Source organism: Mauremys mutica, chromosome 11 (assembly GCF_020497125.1).
Source record: "Mauremys mutica isolate MM-2020 ecotype Southern chromosome 11, ASM2049712v1, whole genome shotgun sequence".
In the NCBI taxonomy this organism is placed as follows: domain Eukaryota; kingdom Metazoa; phylum Chordata; order Testudines; family Geoemydidae; genus Mauremys; species Mauremys mutica.
Window position 1 is genome coordinate 74,833,514 of NC_059082.1, and position 16,865 is coordinate 74,850,378.

Below are 16,865 nucleotides of genomic sequence, written 5' to 3' on the forward strand. Positions count from 1 at the left end.
GCAACGTTATTCTTCTTATTCGCTATAACCTCATTTAGTTCCAAAGATGACAATGCTACTACTGCTCACTGAGGGTGCTCAGCCTGCTTCCCTTAGTCCAAAGATTAGCCTGTCAGGGGCACCACACCACTCCTAACTCTGGGGACACCAAAAAGGCAGGCGAGGCCAGCAGGTGGCATGGAGGGGGTGAGTGGGAGTCTGGGGATTCAGGGAGAGAAGCTGGGCTGTCATGGGGTGATTTTGCTGTGAGGGGCGGCAAAGTGACAGGAACTCTGTTCGCCATATCATTTTTAGACATAGAACAGATAATTTAGGTCATTTTCTGAGGTTTTTATGCTGCTCTCTGTTCTGTAACGTGGCATATGTACATAGTATTGCATACAGGATGCATGAGGGTGTGATATAAAGGTTTTATTAGCGCACTCTGGAAATGCACAGCTCACTCACGGCTTCTCCAGTCAATACACACAAGTCCACATCTGCTATAAATCACGTCTCCTATCTTACTATGGGTTATTTTAATACTTTTAGATTGGTTTATGTTTTGGCTTTGTAACACGTGCGTCCCTGCAAAGGGACTATTTCAATTTGCATGGAATGTTGTACCCTGTGAAGGTAATAGAAACAAAAACAATCAATAAAACTTTATGTGAACTACCTAGGCGATCAACACTGTTCATCCTCCTGATGGAAATTTTCATCACACCTGGGAAAATCCCTTTATTGCATGCACGACAGAATTCACATACATTTTGAGAGAGGAAAAGGGATGAGAATTTAGCATTAAGCACTATTGGGAAGGGGACTGATTCTGCTTACAGCTGTCAAATCTCTAAATAAATCAACCAGCCTTAAATGCTATAAGCAGTAAGCAAAGGAGGGGAAACTCTCAGAGAAGGGAGTTGGAGGGGCAACAATTACCACAGACAGAACGGAAGTAAAGGTCAGCAAAACTAGTTTCTGTTCCGCCCCCTTCACTCTGCTTCAGTAAACAAAAGTAAAGCACATGAGAAGCCAGCTTTAGCTCTTCAGATTGCCTTGAAGTTTTGTAGGGCTGGCTGCTTTTTATGCATCTTCAAATCCAGTCCTTTAAATAACTACTTAACAAGTGTGGTTCAAAGAAGTTGCTGGTTTTATATTACTCCATGAAACCCACTCCACTGGACTTGAATAAAGGTTTTATTTGCAGAGAGCCCTGCCAGCCCCATGCTGTCTAGCATTCTTCTCATATGAAGTCACAATGCTTCCATTTTTATTTTCTCTCAAAAATCTTGGGGAGTCTCCTTTTAAATCCATAAAAGCTCCATCTCGGGGATGCTTCCCAATGAATCACTATGGGGAGCTGTGCTTGCTTATGATAAGTTTGGCAGCAAAGAACATCATAACTAAGAGGTGGAACCCGGTAGAGCTCCCCATCCTAAAGAATTAGACTCTGAGGATATGGGAAATAAAGGAGAAAACGAGAAACTGATAGGCTGATATTTACCAGATCAGGAACGTAACCTCACTGTGATAATGAAAAAAATTAGAGAGATTTTAACTTGCTTGTCAACCAAATAGGGCCCAAATAATTAATACAAGGATTATTAGGTCACTTGGTCTGGCCTTTTTTGAGCAAGCAGAGAACCTGAAACCATCAAGGTTTCTAAACACTGCCAAATTTCACATTGGAATATGGAAATTGTCATACTGGATCAGCCCAGTGGCCCATCTAGCCCAGAACCTCATCAACAACAGTAGCCAGGGCCAGATGCTTCAGAAGAAGATGCAAGAAATGGTGTAGCAGACAATTCTGGAATAACCTGCCCACAGGGGAAGTTTTGCCTAATCTCCGTTAGGGAATGGCTTTATGCCACGACGCAAAAGCGTTTATATATCCCTTTTTCTTGATGTTCTCATTTGGGCTGCAGAAATGTCTAATGCTTTTCTAACTCTCACTGAGCTCTTGGCTTTAACAGCACCTCGTAGCAGAGCGTTCCACTGTGTAAGAAAGGATTTCCCTTCATCGGTTTTAAATGTACTGCCTTTCAGCTTCTTTTGATAGTCCCATGCTCTTACATAATACAGAAAGGGTAAATAAAGGCCCCCAATTTATCTTCTCTGTACCTTTCATTAGTGTGTGCGCCTCTCAGACCACCCTGACTCATCACTTCTCTAAACAATCCGAAAATCTTTTCAATCTCGCTTCACGCCAAGGCCTTTCTTTGCCTCTAACAATTTCCACTGATATTTTCTCCCTGTTCCCACTGCTTGTTTAGAATCCACCCTGTGAACAGGGTAAACAGCATGATATATATATATATGCTCAATTAAGCTATGGTGACCCACCCTTCAGCTTAATAAAAATTCAACTAAGCTTACTCTTGGCAGTTTCTCTTGGTCATTTAATATTTGTTTGTTTAGAAATAGGCATCAGCTCTAACAGATTTGTTATAAAGAAATTGATTAGTGCAGGAAAAATGAAGGCAGTAAGTAAACTCCGTGCAGCCCCTGTAGCTCTTGTTGAGCTGCCTGGCCTAGAGTTATGTTACAGGCACTTACGCAGAAAGCAAAGAATATGCATTACAAATGAAAGTATCTAATGAACCAGCTACAGTGACAGAATATGAAACTGCCAAGTAACCCAATAATTATAATGCATTACCTTCTGCAAAACCATCTGAAACTAAACTCCTGGTAAGGAATCTGTACATGACTTTTCATAGCATTTAATTAGAGAGAGAGAGAGGGCTGTGAAGTCTGAGATGCTCCAGCCTATGCGCGCACACATCCAGGGGTTCTGAAAATCATTGTAACATCCTTCATCTTGATGAGCTCATCTGTTGTGTCTATAGGGATCTCCAATATGCATTGATAAAAAATTCATTGGAATTCAGTGTTCATTTATGGACAGTCTTTTATTTCTCATAGCGAGTCATTCTGAATTAACACGTTCACTGCTGCTCTAACACATACTTCAGCAGCCACTTTCTACATCGTGAACTGATTGGAAAGTTACAGCATACAAGCCAGTGTGGCCAACCGCAACGGAGGAAAATTCTGCCTGGAAATACCTCACACATCATTCTGCTAGGAAGGGGTTACATCCATTACAGTAGCTACTCTTGCATAGCTGACTCTTCAAGTTTCAATGAAAATTAAATGCCACCAGCTGTATTACTGAAACGTGCCCTAAAGTTTACAGACAAGCTGCAGAAGCTTGTAAAGTGTGAAGGGACTTGTTTGGGCCTAATTATATAGAACCTGCTCCATAAATTGCCTGAGTGAAATAAATACAAACAATGTTTCCTGCCTTGTGACCTCTCCAGCTTAATGCAATGCACACAAACACCCACAGTCAGTTACAGCTCAAAGATTCTACAGCATAAACATACAACCCCACTGAGAAGCCATAATCAGGATCCAAGCCTCATTGTATATCTGGGCATCAGCAGTCTGTACTCATGCAGGAAAGAATTTGATGTATATATTTTGCTCTTAATCTGAACAATAGATTTTGGGGATGCAACTGGTTAAGACATGAGAAACATTCCAAGATTTTGTTGCGGGGCTTCTGTTGTCACAGGAATTTCAAATCTGCTCTTCTTATACAAAGGAAACCCATTCCTCACTTTTGGGACGTGAGGTATGACGTGCAAGGGAAGCCTATAAATCAATCAACAGTTCTGTGAGACTGTTCTTGAAGGGTGCCTCCTGAAAATGGTGGCGCTCTAAACTTCTCCTGCCACGTCTGGTGACATCCAATTTAGTTCTACGGAAACACTTGGGAATGAAGCCGTAAGTGAAGCAAGTAAAGCCAAGATCAGTATTTAGCGATAAGCGTCTCTGCTCACTTAGTATTTTCCAACAACTGGCCAGTTTATTTTGGTACAGCGTGAAGAAGAATTTGGAGGTAAATGAATGAGGACACTGGGTAGCTATAATTCAGGTGGGCAATGTGCAATCTTCCCATACACGGCTTTGCTAATGCACTCAGCCCTGACCTGCCTGTAATATCTCTGCTAGTAAGCCATTGCCCTCTTTACAGAAAACGCTGTTAGTTATACCAAATTATATGGTGCTGGGTATAATGTGGCCAAAGATATTAGGAGCCAGGATGAGCCATATTCATTTAACTTATGACAAGGCATCTTTGAACACAGGATTCCAGAGGCATTAAGGTTATCACATTAATTCATTGCTCTGTCTTAGCTGCCAACTGTTCTCTGGAAGGGGTGAAGGTGTCCTCAGGGATCTGATGCATGTGAAGTGCCTTCCAACCAAGGAGGGTGGGACATAGCTGCTCCTTGGTTGTCCAAGGATAGTTTCTCCAAAGTGATACAAGATGCTGCTTCTTCCTAGAGGCAGAGTGTTCTCCTTCAACAGCTTCTCTTCCCCAGCTGGTCCAGGACAAAATCAGAAGCCGTGAAGCCAAGCATCGTACTGTTACTAGGCCTCATCCTAGTTCCTACCCAGGTTCCTCACTTCTGTCTTCATTTTCACTGTTAATGGCTTGTGACTGGTGGGTTTTGTTTTGGAGCTCCAATGTATAGTGACAGGAAAATATTAATCTAATGACCTAAAAAATAAGACTCGGGCCTGCACACACGGGCCTGAAATCTGCTGAAGCTGAACCCTTGCAAGTTTTGCTTGCACATCCTCCTCCCTTACTGAATTTCTCCAGCATCCTCTTCCTTCCTGTAAACAAGACACATGCCCTCATGGGACCAACTGGGAGTGGATATGATTTTATGTGCTAATTGCAGTTGCCGTGGGTGGGGGAAGTGCTCCCCTGTAAAACTCTGTGACCTCCCGGGTCTGGCATGTGTTAGTGCTGCCTACTTTCTATAAGGGAGAAAGCGCTCCCACTTGCACTGTAAATGTAGGCTGTTATCACCTGCTGTGATGGGCAAGGTACTATCACCAACACTGAGACACTAGGGGAGATGGGGGCTCCTTTTCATGATTTGTTTTTAATTATATCACTTCACGATTTAGAACAGAATGACAAAAAATAGCAGTAAGAGTCTTATGCATCATGCTAGGAGGAGCATGAAGATTAGGATGCAGGCGTTTTACTGTATGTGCAAATAAAACCATGGTATTAAACCAGTGTAAGGGTGTAACTAAACTGTTTGATGCTTCTGACGACACACCTCGGCTATCTAATATAGCGACCCAAGACTGCTGCCTACGAGATAACAGTCTCATATGGAAAACCGTATCCAAAGCTTAGCCATATAGCCAGAGCACAATGGCACTTCCCATCACAGGGAATCAGAATGTTATATTACTTATTTGTCCTATAGATGTCATGGCACTTCCCAAAAACAAAGGTGAGTCCCTGCCCTAGAGATTTCAATGTAAGACAAGACCAGAAGAGGAGATGATGACACAGGGGCAGGCAGGAGGATGAAAAGCATAAGAAGGCTATGCCTTTGCATGGTGGAGTCCTGCATGCACCTCGTGTGCTATATCACTTTGAGTTTTCTTAAAATACATTTATCTAGGCTTGCAAATGAGTGGCCTCCTTCCAGGTGCCCTCTCGGGGCCTCAGGGCAGCCCCGCAAGTGGACCCTCTACTCAGTTTTCCTCTTGGGTAACCCAATGGACTCCACTTCAGGCGCTTACAGTTTATTACAACAACCTTGTACAAAGAATCTACAACAAAAGTCCCAAACCATAGTCCCTACCACCCACGTGCATATAGTCCTTGTTCTCACCATGGTCTAGGTGTCTTCTGTCACGGTTAGGCTCCTTATACGTCCTCTTCCATCACTCTGCCAGGGCAGCAATCATCTCAGACCTTCTTTCTGGGGTGCAATCCCACTCTTCCCAATAGGGAAGTCTCTGTGCTAGGAGAATCCTTGCTGGGGAGGATCACTCTCTCCCTGGTCCTTTTACTGGTCCTTGGGCCAGTCAAGAAGGTGGCTATGGGTGAGCCCCTCTCCTGCTCTCCCTTTCTTCGGTCCTCTGTGTTGCTTGGTTCCAGCTCACCAGCTTGGAACCAGCAGGCATCTCCCTCTGCTGATCCTCCTGCCTTCAGCCTTCTCCAGCCATCTGCCCCAGCTCTGTGGCTTGGAGACAGTAGCCAGCAGACCCCTCTTGCCACTCTCCTGCCTTCAGCCTTCTTCCAGGAGCCACATTCCGTCTCTGGCAGCTCTCATCTCTTGCCCTGCTCCTGTCTGACCTTTTATAGCCCCCAGGTGTTGTCCCACCCTCTTAACTGGCACAACTGGGAGCACTTGGACTGGAACAGGAGAACCAAGCCCAGTTTCATTTAATGAGCCAGCTACCCTGTTACAAGGCTACAGTTTATAAGACTCCTTAAAGAGGTGGCTTTTAGGACTGTAAGGAGAAAAGGATGCGATGAAGAGTGTGGTGTGGTGGAAGACCACATCATAAACAATTTTCATTGGAAACCACTACAAAATAACCTTCTATTAACCTAGAATGTATAAACAGCCCTCAGTGCCTATGTCTATTCCCCACCACTCCATTCTTGCCAGAAAACTGCTCAGCCAGTTCAAACCAGCTAATTAAAAAATCCTCAGTACTCCAGCAGTTCATAAAGATTTGTAAAAAGGGAACAACGTATACAGAAACTTACTTCTGTAGCTGGCTTTAGCAGCTGGTTTTACATTCCAACTAATCTTGGGTAAATAAATGGCACGTAAATGGCTTGTTGATTTCTGAACTAACAACCCTCTAGCTCATCTTCTGTAACTAAGATTTTCTTTTGTGGAGCTCTGACACATTCAATGCTTTAGTAATTCCACATTGTCAGAATGTCCCTCGAGCACTGTATATTGCAACTAAACCCAGGAGAAAGCTCCACTTGAAACAATAGCCTGAAATCTTGGAGCGGATTAATGGATGAGGCCCTGTCCTGGGTAACAGAATCATAGAATTGTAGAGCTGGAAGAGATGTTCAGAGGTCATTTAGTCCTCTCCCCACACTGAGGCAGGATCAAGCATAAAGAGTAGCCTGCTAAACACACATCCTTCTGGCCAGGTTAGAGGATATGAAGATGTGGCACATCTTTCTGATGGTAGAAAATGGTGAGCTCTGAGGCTAGGTTCCTGGAGCATCTATTCTCCTTCCCTTTAAACCAATGTAATTCTGCTGACTTTGATTGAGAGCTGGTCTACATTGAAAACATACATTGGCATAGCTACGTCTCTCAAAACCCATCCCCCTCACCGAGAGACCTAGCTTTGCTGATCTAACCCCTGGTGTAGACAGTGCTAAGCTGACGGAAGAATTTTTCCATCCACCTAGCTGCCACCTCCAGGGGAGGCAGATTAACCACAGAGAAGGGGGGAATTCTTCTGTCGCTGTAATGAACAGTGCTGCAGCTGCGCCGCTATAGCATTTTAAGTGCAGACATAGCCTAAATTACTCCCAATTTACTCTGGTATAAGCGAGAGGAAGAATTAGACCCAAACTCTTCTCACAGAATTCTTTAAAAGGAGGAAGCATCTCCACTCTCATTGTATTCAAATACAGAAGGCAGTCAAAGAGGAACTACTAACTTGACAGTTCTCAGCAATTAGAATGGAGAGAGCATTCTGGCATGCTGATCACGATTATCCCAAAGAGTCAGGTGGGGTTGGGGAACACAGGCCTACCTTAAAGAGCAAGCAGTCCCCTTGGTGCTCAGCATAAATGGAGGTGAGCCGGTACTGGTTCTCAGTAGTAATGTCAATCTGGTATCCTGTCAGTGTGTAGCACACCTTGCGAAACTCCTGGATCTTGGTCTGGAATACCTCTTTCAGCCGTTGGTTTTTCAGTTCTGCACTCTCCACTTGCTTCTTCAGCTCTAGGAAAGGAAGGAGAGGAAAAAAGGGGTATCTTGGTATAAGGTACATTAGCACAAAATGGCTCTTGCATTGTAATTAGGGTGTTAGCCAAGCCAAGTGAGATGAAAGGGTTAATTATGCGAGGAACAAGCAAGCAAGGTATGAGCAGTCAGGAGCTGAGAGGCCCTCTCCCAGCTCAGGAAGGATGATATGGGGCTGAGCTTTAGGGTACTTTAGGGTCATTTGAAAAAGTTAACATGGGATCTGAGAGACAGACCATTTTTGTGGGGGCGGGGTGGGAGTTCTTTGCTGGGTTTACCTTTTAGCTATGATCTACAAAAATTCAAAGATATACCGGACTCTCCCCTCCTCTGTTCTTATTTCCTTTACAGATCCCAAGACAACGGTTTAAGTTTCAGAGAGGCAGGACAGTAGAAAAGCTGTTATTCTTTAGTCAGCTGCAGACACAACTGTACAGAAATGTATCTGGAGGAAGCCAGTAATAGGGGAAATCTTCTCCAGTGCACACCTGACTTGACTGTAAGTGCTTTGATCTCAAATTGTCAAACTGTCTAGCAATCCCTTAAGATTTGTGGAAGGGGGTTTTATTGTTACAAAATGCCTGAAGAACACCATTGTCTCTTCCAGTTTGCTGCCTTAACTGGACTAGTCTCTGGAAAAGAGGCCCATAGGGGCTGTCTGCCACTCACCCATGTATTTTAATACTCCAAAGAGAGCTGCTAGCACTGTGAATCCTTCAAGAGCATACATAACAATTACCAAGAATCCTTCACCAGAGGTGCCTTCTGAGTAACTAAACCTCATTAATTGCAGCGATTGGCTTTACTTAAATATACACTGGAGACACTTCCCAAGTCAGCCTGTTGAATCAACATTGCTGTCCAGGGTTAAGAAAAGGCTCGTGCTTTTTAACAACAAACCAATAGACTCGTTCAAAAATCTCCTGCCTTCTCTTTGACACTGATGTTCACAAATCACAGGTTAGGAAGGACCAAGGTGTACCCAAGGTTCACCTGAACCTCAGATCATCTGCAGACACTTCGTCGGGCTTCAGTGTCCCCTTATTTTCTACAGTGTTTCATTAAAGCATCTCAGGAGGGCTGAAAGGGTCTACAATAGGACAACTCAGGAAAGTTAAAACAAACTAACATTTAAAGTTGATTAGTTAAACCAGGGCTTTGGAGCAGAGCCCGAAGCTGGAGCGCGGAGCAGTTCCGGAGCAGTGGAGTTGCAGGTTTTTGCCTGGAGCTGGAGCGGAGCCGGAGAACAGCTCCAGAGCCCTGAGTTAAACTGCATTAAATCCCTGTGAGGACACACTTATTCTGAATTAAAATGGCCTTAATTCAGTCTATCTTAATTCAGCTTAATTTAGAAGTGAATTAAGCTAAAGCAAAGGAAGGGCTGATCTACACCAAAAACTTACATCACCATAGCTTCGTCTCTCAGGGGTGTGTATTTTTCACATCCCTGAGAGACGTAGCTATGCCGACCTAGCCCCCGGTGTAGACAGTGCTAGGCAGATGGAAGAATTCTTCTGTCAACCTAACTACTGCCTCTCAGGGAGGTGGATTAACTATAGCAATGGGAAAACCCCTCCTGTTGCTGTCGTGAGCATCACTGTAGCATTTTATATGCAGACATAGCCTAAGTCTACTTTACTTCTGAGGGCATCCACACAGGATATAATGTGCTTACACTAATGCACTTTAATGTCACACTTTTTGTTACTTTGTCTTAACTTTTCTGCATGTCCCCATGTAGACGAGCCCTCAGACTCCATGTTATTTAATCCACCACCCCATGCCCCAACTGTACTTCAAATCTAAGTGCCCAGGAGGGACATTTATTGTGAAAACTTATTCACTGAGGCACGGCTATGAAAGGAATCTACTGATCACGGAAGGGAGATAAAGCAAGCGAAGTACTACAAAACCCTGTTCACAAGCACAAGAGGCCCTCTTGCTGATACACTTCACCTGCTTGTGAACTTGAGAAGTCGGTGCATCCCTGACCACCCGCTCTTCCCTTTCTTCCACATTCATCACTGGACGACATAAATCAGTCCTTCATGGGATTGTTATTCTGCAGCTACAACCCTTCCCGTCATCTTTGTTGCTTCTGGCCCCTTGATTAATGGAGTAATCAGCCTCTGAAATCAAGAGGTTAATTGGCAGCTCTGACCTCAATATTCCCCCAGTCTTCATTCAGCTTTGCATTCCTACAACAGAACTGTTAAGGATAAAATCCTACATATGAAAGTAAAAATTCACTGACCACATTTCAGTGGTCATATTTCACCACTGTCAGAGACGGCATTGGCTTTAATACATCTCAGATAGCTGACGTGGATAAAATTAAAAATTTCTAACACACAAAGGACAGCCTTGGAGAAGTAAATATGCCTCTTTCCTGCAGATCTTAAAGTATGTCTTGGCTGAATTTTATAAAGTCAGGAGGTGGACAGGACTCTAAATTCATGAACTAGATAAATAGCTCTGTATACAACAGAGGTCTCTTGCTACTCACTGATATAATGAACAGTTAGGATCTTGGTCCCTTTTTGTCCTTTAAAATAATTTCTCATCATGATCATTATGCATGTGCCGTGTGCCCACTGGACTGCAGCCCTGCAAGCAGGGCACCTTATGGAAGAAGATTCCTTAGTGAAGAACTTGTGACCAGGAGTCTTGAGTGGGGTAGTCTACAGACACCATTTCTCTGCTACCTCATTTACATAATGTGTCCAGCCTCATACACAGCAAGATTTCAGCTAGGTAGGTACATTTCAGGTCTAACTGCAATACAGTAACAGACTTTCATTTCTAGAGAGCAGTCTCCTTTTCTCCCCCCTCTAACCCTGCCTGTCAGACCCCTCCCTGCTGCTGTACTCTTCACAGCCTTGTTATGCTTTCAGACTTCATTAGGTTTGGCTTATTATCACGTCTAAGGCCCCTGCCAAAGGGTTTTGTCTACAATAGGAAAATGACACATTGCTGATAATGTGTCAGCAACTGATACAGCAGCTGAATGTGGTTTAGCTGCAAGTGTAGACAAAGACAGAATGTGTTCAGCTCTGTTTCAGAAACGGGGGTTAAAACCTGTTTGCCTTTTTCTACACTTACAGCTAAATCACATTCAGCATCAGTTCAGCTGAGTCTGCTGCTGCTAACTAATGTCAGCCATGACTTGCTTTCCAAAGTGGTGCCTCTCGCTTGGGTGATTCCCAAATTCATTCAGGATTGTGTTCAGTGCAGTCTCTAAACATTTTCAGTTCTGGTTTTCCTCTCCCACCTTTGCATTTTATAGTAATAAAAATATTTGTTTGAAGGGTTGTCCCACGGGGCTCCCAACCCACATTTGCAATAGCTCCACCCTCCAGGTGATTCTCGGTCGGTAAAAGCCTTCTTTTTGGAAGGACGATACAGTGGTTAGGGTGTTAGCCTGGGACTTGGGAGACCCAGGTTCAATTTTCTGCTCTGCCACAAACTTCTTGTGTGACCCTGGGCAAGTCACTTAGCATCTCTAGGCCTCAGTTCCCCATCACTAAAACAGGGATAACAGCACCTCCCCTCCTCACCAGGGTGCTGTGAAGGGAAACACATTACATTCATTAACCATTCTGGGGTGCTCCAAGTAACGGGAGCCATATAAGCACCGAGAACAGATACTTGAGACTAAACTCTTTGGGGCGAGGCCTGGCATTTTGTTCTGTGTTTGCACAGCACCTAGCAAAATGGGGTCCTGGTCCATGACTAAGGCTGCTAGGAGCTTAATAAATAACAGATTTTAGGAGGTTAATTAACCTCTTTTCTAATGTTTTCTGCCCCAAGTTAAGATGTTTACATAAAATACAGTTCATTGTATGCTTTGCTCCTGAGTTTAAGCCAATGGTGCACATATCATTCTTAGGCCTCGCTGCTATTGGGGATTTCAGCCACTGATGTCCCGCCAAATCCCTATCATAGGCAGGCAAAATTGCTTTAAGCCATAATTTGCACAAGGTTCAAGACACAGTTCAAGAGAGGAGGCTGCATTCAGGGCAGGGAGAAGGTGTATTAGCAGAACAGGGTTCAGATGACAGCATTACCACTGCCACCCACACTATCCACCACCGACAAGAACAGTGAATGGCTTGATTCTCTTGTGTTCCTTCACAACTTCTGGAGAACTACACTTAATTATATCTTTAAAAGGCAGCGTTTGAAAACTCAAACCCCTATATTTGGAGCACTCATTACAGTCACTGTGTTTGACTGCTGTATTTTTTCAGAAAGTGGCCAGGAGGAGTTGCAGATGTGCTCTGCAGAGCTCTTGAATGGATATGGCTCATTGGGTAGATGCACTTCATGTCCCAGAGCAGGGACAACAGCCCATCCTGTGCAGAAGTGCTCTGGGACAACAAGATAGCAAGAACAAAAGGAAGGATATTTGATAGGACTAAGCCTTGCTTCTTTCTTCATTCAGGCACTGCAAACACCATTTATTTTGGTTGGAGAAGACTAAGAGGAGGGAGGAAGAGTAAAGAGCATGGGAACGAGTTATAAAATTATACCGCTGGGAGTGCTTGGCATTCAGGGCAAACTCCGGGACAAAATCCAGCCTATACTGAAGAGGGCAATGGAAAAAAACCCTCTATGAAAAATCACATTCATTTGTTAAGAAATCAATAGCTCCGAATTATTAACTTCCTCTTAATAATACCTCCTCTTCAAACTTCTTGTATTTTCAAACACTCACATCAACTTTAATGAATAATTCATACTATTTTGGATAAATTAATAAATTATGGAGTGGGTGTTTTTTCGTCTTTCACATTGAAAATGTCACTGCTTTTTATTCCGTTGCTTTTAATGCTCACAAAGTTTGAAAATGAGCCACAGATTCACCATGGAAATACTTAGGCTCTGGCTTCAGACCCAGATTAGAGGAGTTCACTTAGGTCAGTCTCCAATCGTTGGGGGTGGATGTCGTCGACAGATGAGCGCTCTCCCGTCGTCATGGAGTGGCTACAGTGGAGATCTTGCAGGGCACAGCTGCACCACTGTCAGCTCTCTACGATAGACATGGCCTCAGGCTCTGCTGTGGAGCTGCCTATAGACCCCACCCTAAAGAGCACACAGGTATCCTGGAAACTGGAGAACAGCAAGAAAGGCACCAGGGTGGATCTAAACAGCTGCTTTGAAATGCCTGAACTCCACACACTAACTCTGGTTAAGGTTATACTGCTCTGTTTCTGAGTGTATGGGGTCACTCATTCTAACAGGCTAACTGCAAAACGCATCTCACTCAACACCATACCCGTCCCTCTTTCTAGGAGCAGGGGTGGGCAAACTACAGCCCGGGGGCCATGTCTGGTCCATCAGACCTTTTAATCCAGCCCTTGAGCTCCTGCGGGGCAGTGGGGTTGGGAGCTTGCTCCACTCTGTGCCTGCTGCAGCTCCCAGAAGCAGCGGCATGTTCCCCCTCCAGCTCCTACACATAGAGGCAGCCACAGGGCTCCACATGCTGCCCCTGCCCCAAGCGCCGGCTCTACAGCTCTCATTGGTTAGGAACTGTGGCCAATGGGACCTGCAGGGGCAGCGCCTGCGGACGGGGTGGTGCGCAGAGCTGCCGTGCCTCCGCGTAGCAGCCGGAGGGGGGGACATGCTGCTGCTTCCGGGAACTGCTTGAGGTATGCGCCACCCAGAGCCTGCACCCCTGGCCCCCCCCACACCCCAACCCTCTGCCCCAGCCCTGATCCCCCACCCACCCTCCAAACCCCTCGGTCCCAGCCCAGAGCACCCTCCTGCAACCCTCATCCCCAGCCGGAGTCCTCAACACCCCCCAGCCCCCAATCCCCTGCCCCAGCCCGGATCCCCCTCCTGCACCCTGAACCCCTCATTTCTGGCCCCACCCTGGAACCCACACCCCCATCTCAGAGCTTGTACCCCCTCCCACACCCCAACCCGGTTCCTCAGCCCAGAGCTCCCTCCCATACTCCGAACCCCTCTGCTCCATCCCCAGCCCGCAGCCCCTTCCTGCACCCCAAACCCCACCCCAGAGCCCACACCCCCAGCCGGAGCTCTCACTGCTCCCTGCAGCCCATCCCCCAATTTCGTGAGCATTCATGGCCTGCCATACAATTTCCATACCCAGACGTGGCTCTCAGGCCAAAAAGCTTGCCCACTCCTGCTGTAGGCCATTCAGCCACTCCATTTGCAAGGCTGCATTAAGAATGGGTTGTTAACGTCGCTATGAGTGATGCTTAGTTCTTACCAATCCTGTTCTATGTTAAACAAGGACTAGCTAGTTTCATATTTCTAGAAAGAGAGAAGTGGAAGTCAGCACCATCTCAGTTTCACAGGGTCTGGGATCAGATGCGGAGGCACTATTCACTTGGCTCCAAGAAGCAAGACTGCACCAGGCTTTTCCTCTCTCACTTACCCAGACTGCCTCTATGCATTTCCATACTGAGTTTGCAGAGCGGCTGCTGAGTTACCCCAATATTCCTCTCTAATTCTTACCTACCTAGACTCTGCTCCTCCTTTTAACGCTCTGCCACCCTCTTGTGCTGCCGCATGTACCTGGACCCCTTAGAGTCATTTCCTTTGTTTAAACCTTGGGCTGAAGCCTTTGTCAGCTGTAGTTTATGATGGACACGCTCTGTAAAGAGTTTGTGATACTGTGTGAAGGACACCATATAAAAACTAAATTGCACTGCATTAAATAAAGGCTAATAGGAGAGGAGCAGAGTATTTTCTGATCCAGGCAAGTTTATGATCACCGCTCTCTAGAAATAAAATTTGCTAGATTTTATGGGACTGTTTGCACACAGGGGTGGGGTGAAGTGGGAGGGGAAGAACATGCAATCTGAATGGCATAGCAGTTCCAGAGCATGCTTATATCTCTCTACAACTACATGGTCTAGTGGATTTGATTTAGGCTTTGGAAACTTGCAATTTGTAACATTACAACCATGAATTATAACTTTTCTTAGAGGTAAAAGAAAGTTTTAAACTAAACAGTTGGCACTGGCTGTTCACTTCCACTAGAGCAGCTACCAAGTCCTAAATGGTATTTATTTTATCCGTCAACATTAGCTTATTTTTAAACGGCATATACTATATGGCTCCGCCTCCACCTCCCTTTGTGTACTGCCCCCACAATCTCCATCCACAACCAAGCCCTTCACATGACTTCGGGAAGAATTTTCAAAGATAGCAGTTATTAACTAAGTCTCTCTACTGCCACGGGTTGCCTGACTATTGACTCTAAGGTGTCCAGTGATTTTTGGTGTGTTTTCCCTACCAATATACATGAGGACTTCAAACTCCATTTCAGTTGCAGAGATCAGAGAGGTTTGAAGACTCTGCAAATGGAGTTCTACCTGTGCAGAAGAATTACATCTGATTGAATGGCTACCGCAAGGGTTTTGAGGATCGTGACCACCTGGCCCTTCCCATATTATTGCCACAGTAGGGAAAAAGCTGAGGACCAGCAGGCTACTGTGGTCAGCGCAGAGAAGGGAGACTGCTCAGCTTGTCAGCCAATTCATAAAGGTCTGGGAGTGGGAGCAGATTCAGGCCAAACCTCCTCTCCCAAATTAATAGCGCACTGACATGGCTCCATATGGCAGGTATGGAGGAGTCATCAGCCTACTGCGCTCTGCAGAGGAGTTAAGCAATAGTGGGGGCTAGGCAGCCCTTCTCTCCCCCTTTCAGTTGCCGGGGGAGAGTCCCTGCAAGCTCCTGGACTGTGCAGAGTAGACACTGTCCCTGCAAAGTCTAATGTATGAAGTCTCTGCTTCCCCTGGTCAGCTGCTGCATGTCGCAGAATACTATAGAATCACTTTCATCCCATCTTGCTCTTCAAGGCCCTACAGAACCTTGCCGCACTCTACATCTCTACTCCCTTTTTCTCTGGCTCCCTCACATGCACCCTTCGTTCTGCTTCCATCTTCTTGCCTTGCTGCTCCCTTTGCTTCTCTTCCAATTTTCCAGCATGGATTGAGGGGGCATTTCATGCACAGGAGACAGAAAAATACAGTACCTACCTCTTTTCCAACCCACCAGGCAACAGTTTCCTAAACACAAACCTCACCTCTACAGTAATTAATATATTAAAATTGTGTGCACACGCACACGCACACTCCAGACACAGGAGGGTATGAAATGGTAGAAGTGTTTTATAAGCAAGAGGTTACGGTTATCACACTAGCCAGAAGTGTGAATCAGGGAATGAGTAATGCAGGTCTCCCTAAGCAAGTCACAATACAACCTTTTTAGCCATCCCAGGCAATAAATATTGAGCACGTACCAGATACATTACAGACCATCTATGTCAGAGAGTAATACAGAGATTTAAAAAAAAACAACAAAAAACGACTGAGACTAGTTCTTGGGCTACAGTCCCAGATAATATGAATCGAGAGCACAGAGGTGTGATTTCTACATTTGGGCAGAGAAGGGGAAATCATGTCTTCAGCTGGCTATTTTACAGAAAAAGGCAGTGGTTTTGAGATTTTGGGGAACCCCCCCCGCCCCAGTAATTACATGTGTTACATTGCAGAACCACCAGATATTAGAGTCCTTTGATCTCCTCCCCTGCACTCTATCTACCCACTAACTCATGTCCACTGGGACACTACTATTATTACTACTGCCACCAACATTTAAAGCCTCTGATGTGCATCAAACAGCAGCTATTTCAAAAGATAAACTGCACCTGAAATATTTGTTTCTTCTCTCCTCCAAAATGAGGAATTTCCCCCAGGGATTACACACTCATCCAAACTGCAGGGTGAATAGCCAATCCTGCACCAGAGGCATGTTTAAAGTTCACTGCTTCATCGCTTATCAGCATTAGAGAAGGGAGCTTGATGCCATTGGAAAGGAGCAATTTCTAGCTTCCCAAGGGGACAAAGAACTTTTACTTTTACTCCACAAAGTTCCCCAGATACTGGACATTAAAATTCTGACATTGCTATTTATGGAAAGGCTATTTTAGATTGTTTTTATAGGTTTCTAAATTGTGTAAGTTATGTCGTCTCCCTTTCTCTCAATAACCCCTCCTTCCCCCTGGTC

The 16,865-nt window shown here is 45.1% G+C and overlaps 1 protein-coding gene across 14 annotated transcripts in view; it reads right to left on the minus strand.

Annotated features, from left to right (window-relative positions):
- MAD1L1 (mitotic arrest deficient 1 like 1) overlaps window positions 1-16,865 on the minus strand; it is a 505,376-nt gene that overhangs the window by 111,243 nt on the left and 377,268 nt on the right. For all 14 annotated transcript variants that reach the window (XM_044980781.1, XM_044980779.1, XM_044980777.1 and 11 more), the window contains one exon: window positions 7,612-7,802. In XM_044980781.1, coding sequence (XP_044836716.1) covers window positions 7,612-7,802 — 191 coding nt within the window. The remainder of the gene's footprint in view (window positions 1-7,611; window positions 7,803-16,865) is intronic.